We start from the raw sequence: 10250 nt of genomic DNA, 5'->3' as shown, positions 1-10250 counted from the left end.
ATCATTGTTGTTTCCCTGCCCAGGCAGAAAGGCTTATGTGCCCCTAACTGAGACAAGAAGTTCTGGGCCACGTGTATGCCTCCAGGGGCTGAGCTCCTATGTCAGTCTCCTATGGGTGCCATCCCCCTGTGGCACCACATGCCCACAGCCTCCCCAGCATCTCCCCCTGACCTCACAACAATAAAAAAAAGAGAGAGAGAAAATGTTCAATCTAAGCAGTTTCCTTCAGGGATAGGTTTCACAGTCCTCTTCTTTCATGCTCAGCAAACCCCGGAGATTCATCCATTCCCTACTCATCCATTCTGTGATCTTTGCTGGGGTTTTACCAGTATTTAGGGTGTGCATATGAGAAAGTACTCAGGGGCCCAGGGCTCTAGGTAGGGTTTTAGTTTGGGGTCACACCCAGCGACACTCAGGGTTTACTCCTGGCTCTGCACTCAGAAATTGCTCCTGGCAGGCAAGGAGGACCATATGGGATGCTGGGATTTGAACCACCTGTCCTGGATTGGCTGCATGCAAGGCAAACGCCCTACTGCTTTGCTATCTCTCTGGCCCCATCTGGGTAGGGTTTTTTTGTTTTGTTTGGGGGGGGGGGGACACAGCAGCGGTGTTACTCAAAGGTTAATTTTAGCTCTTCATAGCCAGAAATAACCCCTGAGCATCACCGGGTGTGGCCCAAACTACCCCCCCAAACGAAAAAAAAAAAAAAAGAAAAATCTTACAGGGCCGGAGAGATATAGCATGGAGGTAAGGCATTTGCCTTTCATGCAGAAGGATGATGGTTCGAATCCCGGCATTGCATATGGTCCCCCAAGCCTGCCAGGGGCGATTTCTGAGCATAGAGCCAGGAGTAATCCCTGAGCGCTGCCGGGTGTGACCCAAAAATAAAAAAAAAAAAAAAAAAAAAGAAAAGAAAAAATTCTAGCAGGATCCAGGATTGAACCTTGGTCCATCTAGGGTCATCCTCTTGTGCAAGGCAAACGCCCTACTGCTGTGCTATCACTACGGCCCCTCTGGGCAGTTTTTTATCGCCCCCTTGTTTTTGAGGCTCACACTTCTGGGCTGAAGTGGCCCTGGCCAGTTTCAACAAAGCACTTCATCTTCTTAGTGTTGTCACAATGTTCGGACATAATGGAAGCTGTTATACAACACAGCCCTCCCCTTGTCCCAGACTTTAGGGGGATATAGGGTGCAGCCTAGAATCTGGAGACTCTGGCTACTGGAGAAGGTGCAGTGAGTGATTCTTGAGCCTTGGGGTGGCCTGAGGAGATTATCAGCAAGGAGAGGGGTATGGCCAAAGCAGGAAAAGTCAGGCCCACTTAAGCCCTGGCTGGTGGGAGCAGAGCAGAAGAAAGGACCAATTTAATAAGGCATAGGGGGGGGGGGGAGGGATGGGATTTCCACTGTGAACTCAGGAGTGGAAGGAAAGCGCCCTCTGGTTTCAAGAAGAGGGGTTCACCTCACAAGGAGAGAATGACATTTTTACTTTGAAAATAAAGCTGGGGGCCCGGAGAGATGGCACAGTGGCGTTTGCCTTGCAAGCAGCCGATCCAGGACCAAAGGTGGTTGGTTCGAATCCCGGTGTCCCATATGGTCCGTCGTGTGTCCCCCCCCCCTCCCCCGTGCCTGCCAGGAGCTTTTTCTGAGCAGACAGCCAGGAGTAACCCCTGAGCACTGCCGGGTGTGGCCCAAAAACAAAAAAAAAGAAAAAGAAAAGAAAGCTGGGTTTCTCCTGAGAGACATTTTCACATAGAATTTTCCAGGACAGACCACTGAATTTCACTCTTCAGGTTGGAGGTTTCTGAACTTGTCCTTCTGCCCTCTTTTAAGAAGAAAAGTACTCAGTGCCCCCCTGAAAATCTATTAGTGAACAAGGAGAGACGGCCCTACAATTGTACCTGTAACTACTGTACCTCAAAGGGAGGTAGCCCACTTTTAGAAACAGTTTTAATCAAAACCACTTTAGTGGCTTCTTCTGGTAGGGAGAGAGCAAGAGCTTATCCATATCAGAACCTTTATTGTCAGTTCAATCTGCAGAGCTTCTCTAAAGAGAACCACTCTCAGCCCTAAGGAAGCAGCCTTTAAAAGTCTTGAGGCGATCTATCTTTAGCATATTCATACTCTGTTGTAACCCTACCAACCAGATGATGAAGTGGGATCCTATGTGGTGTCAGGGATTTTGACAGGGTGTCACATATATGACTGTGTTCATATATTGAACTGGGTCTGCCACATATATGCAAGGCAAGCGCCCCACCTGCCTTATGGCTTTGGCCCAGGATGGAAATGTTCTGTTGTCTGCTACCCATGCTCAATATGGCCATCGCCAGCCACACAAGGCTGCTGCTGGCTTGGAATGTGAGTAGAGCAGATTAGGAGCAAGGGGCTAAATCTTTCATGTTCGCTAACATCAAAAGCCAGCTGGGGCTAGTGGCTATCATTAGGGGCATGCCTAGAGCATTGGTTCTCAACCTTGATAGCTATGTCATGTCATTTGGGAACATTTGAAAATGTTTATTTCCAGGATCTGGAAAAATAATTCAGCGCTTCAGGCAACTATCTTGCAAGTGTCCCATCACCAGTTCTGTCCCAATGTCTTCACACATTCAGCAGGATCGGGATAGCTCTGCTATCTAGTTCCTGGTGCTTCGAGTGAATTCCAACTACAGGGGGCCCACTACATGTGAACATCACAATAGGCAGATACAATCTCCATACATGACAGAGATGTTTGAGGCTGTGGCTAGGCATTGTGACCCCTGGTGGCCAGAATGTGCATGAGCATTACTAAAGAGTGACTCCAGGGCCTGGAAAAATAGAGCAGGTAGAAAAATTGCCTTGCATGTGGATGATCTGGGTTTTGGCATCCCAAATGGTCCCCTGAGCACCACCATATGTGTTCCCACCCACCTCCAAAAAAGTATGACCCCAGCAGGTGCCACCAACAGAGGTGCAACCTTCAGTAAACCCTGGGTGAGCACCACGATTAAATATACAAATAGCAAGGAGGTAAGGCCTTGCATGCAGAAGGACGGTGGTTCGAATCCCACCGTCCCATATGGTCCCCCGAGCCTGCCAGGAACAATTTCTGAGCATAGAGCCAGGAGTAACCCCTGAATGCTGCCAGGTGTGATCCAAAAAGAAATATATATATATGTGAACACCATAGCCCACAACTCTTGGTCACTGCCACACAAATACAACTGGGAATAAAAAGAAGAGAATGTGCCTCTTCAGCAGCTGGGTTAAGCCATTAGGGTGATGACCTGATGACCATGGTACCAGGACAGGCTCTCCAGGGAACTTAAAATGCAGCTGAAGTCAACAGCCACTGTTATGGAACTCACAGCCTCTCAGGATAAAACTATCATTGGGGAAATATATTCTCACAATTGAAACCAAGCTGGGACTAAAGTGCTGTACAGGGCACAGAGAATAGGACATTTGCACGCAGCTTACCTAGGTTCAATCCCTGGCTCCCATATGGTCCCCTGAGCCCTGCCACCACCCCTGCCTTGTTCCCTGAGCCCAGAGTCAAGAGCAAGTCCTGAATATCATTGGGTGTGGCCCCAAATTAAAAAATAATAACTAGGTCAAGAAACTGTGGGAACCCTGTGCACCACACCCAGGACTCCCCCTTGCTTGCCCCACCTGTCAAATGGCACCAGGTATATTGAGCTCCTGGCAGTCCTGTATCTTATGCCAAATAACCCAGGAGGGCATGAGTATGTGCCCAGTGACTAATGTCATATTATGTCCAGATACCAGAGTGCAGGAGTCATGGGCCAAACTCAGTCAGAAATAGCATCTCCACTGGAGGAAGGCTACTCCCCTTTGTTTCTATGTATTTTCTGCTTTTGAGCAACAGAAGAATCAAGTCTCAGCTGTCTCAGAGTCATCACACTGCTGTGAATCAAGAGCGACTCCAAGTGGAGCCAGAGTATAGCAGAGAGGGCACTGACCTGGCACATGGCCAACTGGGGTTCGATCCCTGGTACCACATAGGGTCCTCTAGGCTCCAATAGATGAGCACAGAGCCAGGTGAGCACCGCTAGGTGTAGCCCACAAAGCAAACAAGAGATCAACTCTGATCCTTATTTGCCTTGTATGTGGCCAACCCTGGCTCAGTCCCCTCAAACACTGCCAGGAGTAAGCCCTGACACCTGGGTGTGGCCCCAAACCAAAACCAAATAAAAAGGTTCCCAGTCTTTTGCCAAGAACAAGCAGAACAGGGTCAAGCACAGACATGGGGTGGGGGCAGCACTCTCCTTGGGCTATGCAGTCAGGTTTTTGCTTATTTTAGGGAGAGGTTTGGGGTTGTTCCCCACGGTGCTCAGGGAACCATATGGTGTTGGGATCAGATCAGTGCTAGCCACATTCAGTTCAAGTGCCCTTACCCTCTCCCTCTCCCTGCTAAACAGTTTGAATCCTGAGACTTCCCTTAGCTGGGGAATTTCCCACCAAAGTCCCCAAACAACAGACCAGGACACTTACTCCCAGGAGGTGATGGAAGGAAAACAGCAAAGAAAACATCAAATCACAGGTTTATCTCAAGGCTCTCTCCATAAAGGCATGTTTGGTGGTATCCAAGCCCTTCAAAAGTGTCCCCACATCTCTGGGGAACTTCTTAACTTTCTCCTTTAGTTTCCTTTAGGAGAGAAACTAGGACAGAACCCATGTTCAAGGTGACCAGTCATCAAGCCCAAGAAATATCAGAAAATAAAAGCATTTTATTAAGACTTTCCATCTGCCACTGGCTTGAGGAATGATGGGTGAGCAGGAGGACGCGACGCCCAGGCCCGCTGAGGGCCGAGTCCTCTACTGGGCCTGGACTGTCTCTTCCAGCCTCTCCAGGCGCTTCTGTATCTCCTGCACCATAGCCTGGAGCTTTCTCATCTCCTCCTCCAGCCGGGACACAGCATCCTGTGGACCCAGCACTGTGTCAGGCCCAGCTCCCCTCATCCCACCCTCAGCTCAGTGCCCACTAAGAGTCCAGAACTTGGACCCTTTGTCTTCCCAGAGATTTGCAGGCCCAGTTGCCCAGTACCTGTTTGTTGAAGCCTTGGGCCACTCCTGACCCCCAGGGACTCCCAGCATTGTGAGGTTAGGGTAACCCTAACCTAGGGCTTATTCCCCGGGGTTCCAAGCACACCAGAACCCTGAGCCAACTCTCACCGAACTGGGTGTACCACTGGCCTCTGTGGCTCCCCTCCTGCGTCCTGTGTCCAGGCCCCGGTTGACTCTTAGCTCGCGGCTCTTTGGAGGAACGTAGCCATCCTTCAGGGAAATGAGGAGGGGCCCTGCATTCTGACCCCCCAGCCATTCCTCAGCTGTGAGGGCAGCATCAGGCCCCGCAGTAGCGGGGTACAGGTCTTCCTGGAACAGGTCCGACTGTGGATACGGCAAGACAGAGTCAGAAAATATATCAGCCACGCCACTGCCCTGCTGCCCAAAAGGTCCACACCGAGTCCAGCCAGGAAGGACACGGAACCTCACCTTCCTGGGCACTGTCATAGCAATGGGCTCGCACCTGCGCTCGTGCAGCTTGTAGAATCTGTGGGAACAGGAAGGTGAGCAGCAGCCAGACGTGCCCGAGAACCCCCCCAGTCAGGGTAGAGTGCAGTCACCTGGCAATCTCACACTTGTTCACCTCCAGACCACGTTTGGGCATGTAGCCCATGCCTCGCTGGGACTCCTTGGAACTGAACATGGAGAGATAGTGCAGGAATGGGGCCTCAGAAGTGATCTCAAAGTACCGGATAGAGCTGTCGCCCTGCAGGGGTGCATGAGAGGCTCAGAGGCCCTGTGGGGGTCCTCCCAGCCCAGCTCCCTTCTCTCCCTTGTGCGCTGCCCAGCTGGGCCACCTTGCCACAGAGGTAGACAATGTTGGTGTCAGGGTCAAAGAAGGGCAGAAGGACGCCACTGCTTGTGTCCAGCTCCTGCAGGGATAGAGGCTCCTCCAAGTGCTTCTGCAGACAGGTGGGAACGAACAGTGAACTAGGGGTGCTCACAGATCAAGGGGCAGAAAACTCCTGCTTCCTGGTAGGTAAACCCGACCCCAGCCAAAAAGGGCCAGAGAGGCACTCGCCTCCCTCTGCACTCACCATGTCCCACAGCGCCACCTGCCGCTCACTCATGCGACTGAAGCCCGTGGTCAGGATCTTGCTGTCGGACACAAACACAGCGCGCACAGGCCGAGTCCCCTCGTGGGGACGGTCCTTCTCCTGGACAAGAAGGAGGATGTGGGTCAGGAACCCAGACACTGAAACAGGACCCAGTCAGGGTGGCCTCCAGAAGCATGGACATTGTGGGCAGGAGAAACACAGGTAGGGGACCCAGGGGCAGATCTCCCACTCACAGCCACCACGGTGCCTTTCCGGGGCTCAATGACGCGCACACGCTTGTCGCGGCAGGAAGTGCAGAGAAGGCTGCCATCCCGGCTCCAGTCCACGCTGTAGATGGTGTCCGGATGTACATCGGCACCCAGGGTCAGCGCGGCCGTCCCGGTGCCAACATCCCATATCAGGATCACGTTGTCACAACCTGAGGGAGGCCCCAAGTCAGAGCCATGAGCCACCCCCTAGCTCAGGCCTAGGCACTCCACTCCTCCCATCCCACAGGTACCTGCACTGAGCAATATGTTCTGAGCAGTGGGGTGCCAGGCCACTATGCCCACGCGCTTGGTGTGGCCCTCCAGGGTGACCACAGGCTCCCGCAGTGGCAGTGTCAGGCCCCCATCAGGGATCTCCCACACCTGCAAAGAAGGGGCAAGGGAGTCTGGGGTGGCACCCAGCAGAGCATCCCTACAGCATCCTTGGCCCAGGTCCCCAAACTCACCATGACGGTGCAGTCCTCAGAGCCGCTGGCAATGACGTTATCGTTGTGCGGGCACCAGGCAATGTCCAGCACAGGGGCCGTGTGGCCGCAGACTGTGGGCACATTCTTGTCCACACGTCCAGTCTAAAGGGACAGCAGGGCTGCTAAGGGGGTGCTTCCACCTATCCATTCCAGAGCATACCTCCCCTCTCTTCCTGAGGCTGTAGGCCACTAGTGGCTTAGGCATCTCAACCCAGCAGCACGGAACAGGTCATGGCACCTGTCTTGCCCTGGCTAACTCTAGGTCTCAGGCTCAGTTCTCTGTTTCCCCAGACCCTATCCTGAGTGAGGGTCCCTCAGGCAGACTTGTGGGGCGGGGCATGAGCTTGTCTGGCAATGAGTCCCTCTGGGAGCTCATGGGCAGTGGGGAACTGGGGAACCAGGAAGTCTATCATCTCTGGCCTCAGACAGCAGCCGAGGTTTGGAAATGGCTGCTTCCGGGGACAGCCAGTGTGGCAGGGCTTCCTGTGCAAAGAGGGGCCCAGCTCACCCCGACAACCACTTCCTCTTCTCTCCACTTGCATCGGCCCTTTTAAGGTAACCTCTTGGAGCTCTTCTCTCCTTCCTGTCTCACCCCCCTCAAGAGCATAGGAGTATGATGGGGTAGGAGAGTAGGCATAGAGGGAGGACAAGGGTTGGGGAAGCGGGCCCTTCTCTCAATGACCCAGGCCCCCCACCTTTCCCAGCCCCAGTATCTGTGCCTGTGTGAGACCCAGCAGGCCTGTGATTAGCCCCTCTCAGTGCCTCTGTGCTGGTTTGCATGTGACCCCTGCATGGGGAGGCCCGCAGTGTGGCCAACAATGGCACTCAGGAATTACTCCTGGCAGGCTCAGGGTACCCTCTGGGATGCCGAGGACTGAATCCAGGTTGGAATCCTGGTTGGACAACTCCCTCTCCCTAGGGAAGGAGCTGCAGAGACTCACCTTGCTCAGAGGCAGCACCAAGAAGGCACCTCCCCCACTGGCCTCACAGATGAGAGCCACAAACTTAGGGTTGACCGCGCAGAAACAGCTGTCCCAGGTGGTCTGCGAGACACGTACGTCCTCGTAGCACTGGTCGGCCTTGGCAGGCTGTCCGAACACATGGCGGAACTTGCTAGAACGCACCACCTGCCGGCTCATCCTGAGGGATATGCAAGTTGGGAGTCATCTCCCTACAAGTTAGCTCTCACCTCACAGTAACCACAGAGCCCCTAGGATGCCCCTCAGTCAGCCACACCTCCTGCATCCTGATTCTGCTTCTTCTGGCTATTTTACACCACTCCCAGGCCTCCCACCTGCAGGACCCATCTCTCGCCCCAGCCTCACACTGCGCCCACTGCCCCCGGATCCACTGCTGGGCAACTGGGCAGCTGCACTGAATTAAGACTGTTTGGGAGGGGCTGAAGAGATAGTACAGTGGCAGGGCGTTTGCCTTGCATGCAGCCGACCCTGGACCTGAGTTCAACCCCCGCCATCCCCTATGGTCCCCTGAGCCTGCCAGGAGTAACCCCTGAGCATCGCTGGTGTAACATCCCCCCATAAAAATAAAGCCAAAACAAAACAGAAAGACTGGTTGGGAAGTCAGGGTGGGGGGAATGCTGAGTCCTCTGTCTCCCACGTCCCTCTCCTGGAAGGGAACACCCAGGGCTGCCCAGAGGCAGTGAGAAGCAGGCTCGCCTCCAGCAGGACTCAGGCAAAGGCCTACCCCCACATCTTTGCCTATTGCCTCCAGACTCCATGAAGTACCCCACGGCGCCATCTCCAGTTCCCCCAGCACTGGTCTCCCCCCCCTTTCTGGGAGGGAGAGGCAAAGCTGGCCACAGGGGGGAGTGAGGAAATTCGGGGACTGCCAGAGCTTCTGAGCTCCAGAGCTCATCAAGGCACTCAAACATAACCCTGCATGCTCCGGGAAGACCATCAAGGGTTCTCCAGCTCCCTTTCCCTTGGGCCTGCTTCTTATTGGGGCACTAGCTCCCTCACCCCCAAGTCTCCCCCAGATCTCCACCAGGCGCCCAGAAAGGTTGGGGGGGGTGGCAAGTGTAAGAAGCTAGTCTGGGTCTGCGGGGTGGAGGGACCCGGTAAAAAACAGGGTCTGGGCGGAGGGGCCCCAAACCAGAGACTGGGGGACAGGAAGCCTCGCCCCACCCTGCCTCTCCCCACTGCAGGTACCAGGCCGGAAACCACGGAAAGGGGAACTTGGCCTTTTCTTGTTTTGCTCTGAACCCCTTCCTGTCGCGAGCAGGGGCCACGGCTCCGTGTCCCCCCCAACCTGCCCCACCCCACCCCCACCCTCCAGTCTCCTTCTCGGGGGGGTGGGGAGTCCTGCCAAACCCCGCACCCCGCTTCAGCGGACAGCGAGGCTCCCTCCGCTTCGCTTCGCCTCTTCCAGAGTCCGGGATGGGGGGCGCCGCTGGGGACCGTCGCACGGCACCCACCCCGGCGTTGACAGCCGGGGCGCCCCCCACCACCGCCCGGCTCACGGCTGCCCCACAGGTGGCCGGGTGCGGTGCAGCGCAGCCGCGACCCCCGCCCGGGGCTCCCCGCCTTACCTGCTGCGGAGAGAGGAGTGACCCCCAAATGGAGGAGGCGGAGGAGGCGGAGGATGGAGAAGCCGGCGCTGCCCGCCGAGGATGCTCTTGTCAGACAATGAATGAGGAGCTCGGCGCCCGCCTCCTTAGGGTGGCTGCGCCCCTCGGGGCGGGCCCGTCGCGGAGGCCGCGCCCCGTGCCAGGCGCCGCCCCCCAGCCCGGGCCTGCGCCGCCGCCGCCTCCGGACCCCGACAGATGCTGCTGCAGCCCCGCCGGAGGAGCCGCCCCGCCGGCGCTGCGTGAATGTCAAAATGCAAAAATACCCCGCGCCGCCCCCCTCCTGCAGCCCACCCAGCCCACTCGCCCTCCTTCCCCTGGCAGGGCCCACCAGTGCCCGCAGCCCCGCACTGGGAGGACGGCGCCCGCCCATGCATGCCCACCTGCACCCGGCAGGCCGTGGGAGGGGCCCCTGTCCGCTCCCGATTCAGCCTTGCGCGGTCTTGGGGGCGTCGCTGAACCCCTCCGGGTCTCGTGCCTCCATCTCCCAGCGCCCTGCCTGGTCCGTCTCCCGGGGAACGCGGGCTAAGAAAAGCGCGTTGCAAGCTCGGGCCCTCCTCCGGGAGCAGCGCTCAGCCTGCTGCCAGCCAGTTGCTCCTTTCCTCCTGCGGGGAGACAAGACAGTCTCAGCCTGCCCACTCACGGGGATACCGAGGTCCAGGGCTGGGGGTACCCCCGGTAGGGCCGGGGCAGAGCTTTGCCTGGCAGGGCTGAGAGCCCTGGGCTGCAACACACACACACCCCACCCCACCCTGGCCTTGGGTCAGTCCCTATACAGGAGGATTGGTTTATGCCTTGGATCCCTCGC

General features: G+C 56.0%; 1 protein-coding gene across 1 annotated transcript; it reads right to left on the bottom strand.

Moving 5' to 3' along the window:
• Positions 1-4710: 4710 nt before the first annotated feature.
• On the bottom strand, positions 4711-9547 carry CORO1A (coronin 1A). Its single transcript, XM_049787809.1, has 11 exons — positions 9407-9547; positions 7800-7998; positions 6838-6960; positions 6625-6754; positions 6359-6543; positions 6105-6224; positions 5865-5969; positions 5628-5773; positions 5497-5554; positions 5176-5391; positions 4711-4923 (listed from the first exon to the last, which is right to left on the bottom strand). The coding sequence occupies exons 2-11, from the start codon at positions 7995-7997 to the stop codon at positions 4819-4821; spliced, it is 1386 nt and encodes a 461-aa protein (XP_049643766.1). The 5' UTR covers position 7998; positions 9407-9547; the 3' UTR covers positions 4711-4818.
• Between the last annotated feature and the right edge of the window lie 703 nt (positions 9548-10250).

The sequence above is a fragment of the Suncus etruscus genome, chromosome 15 (assembly GCF_024139225.1).
Source record: "Suncus etruscus isolate mSunEtr1 chromosome 15, mSunEtr1.pri.cur, whole genome shotgun sequence".
In the NCBI taxonomy this organism is placed as follows: Eukaryota; Metazoa; Chordata; class Mammalia; order Eulipotyphla; family Soricidae; genus Suncus; species Suncus etruscus.
This window is presented reverse-complemented; position numbering and strand designations above follow the sequence as displayed.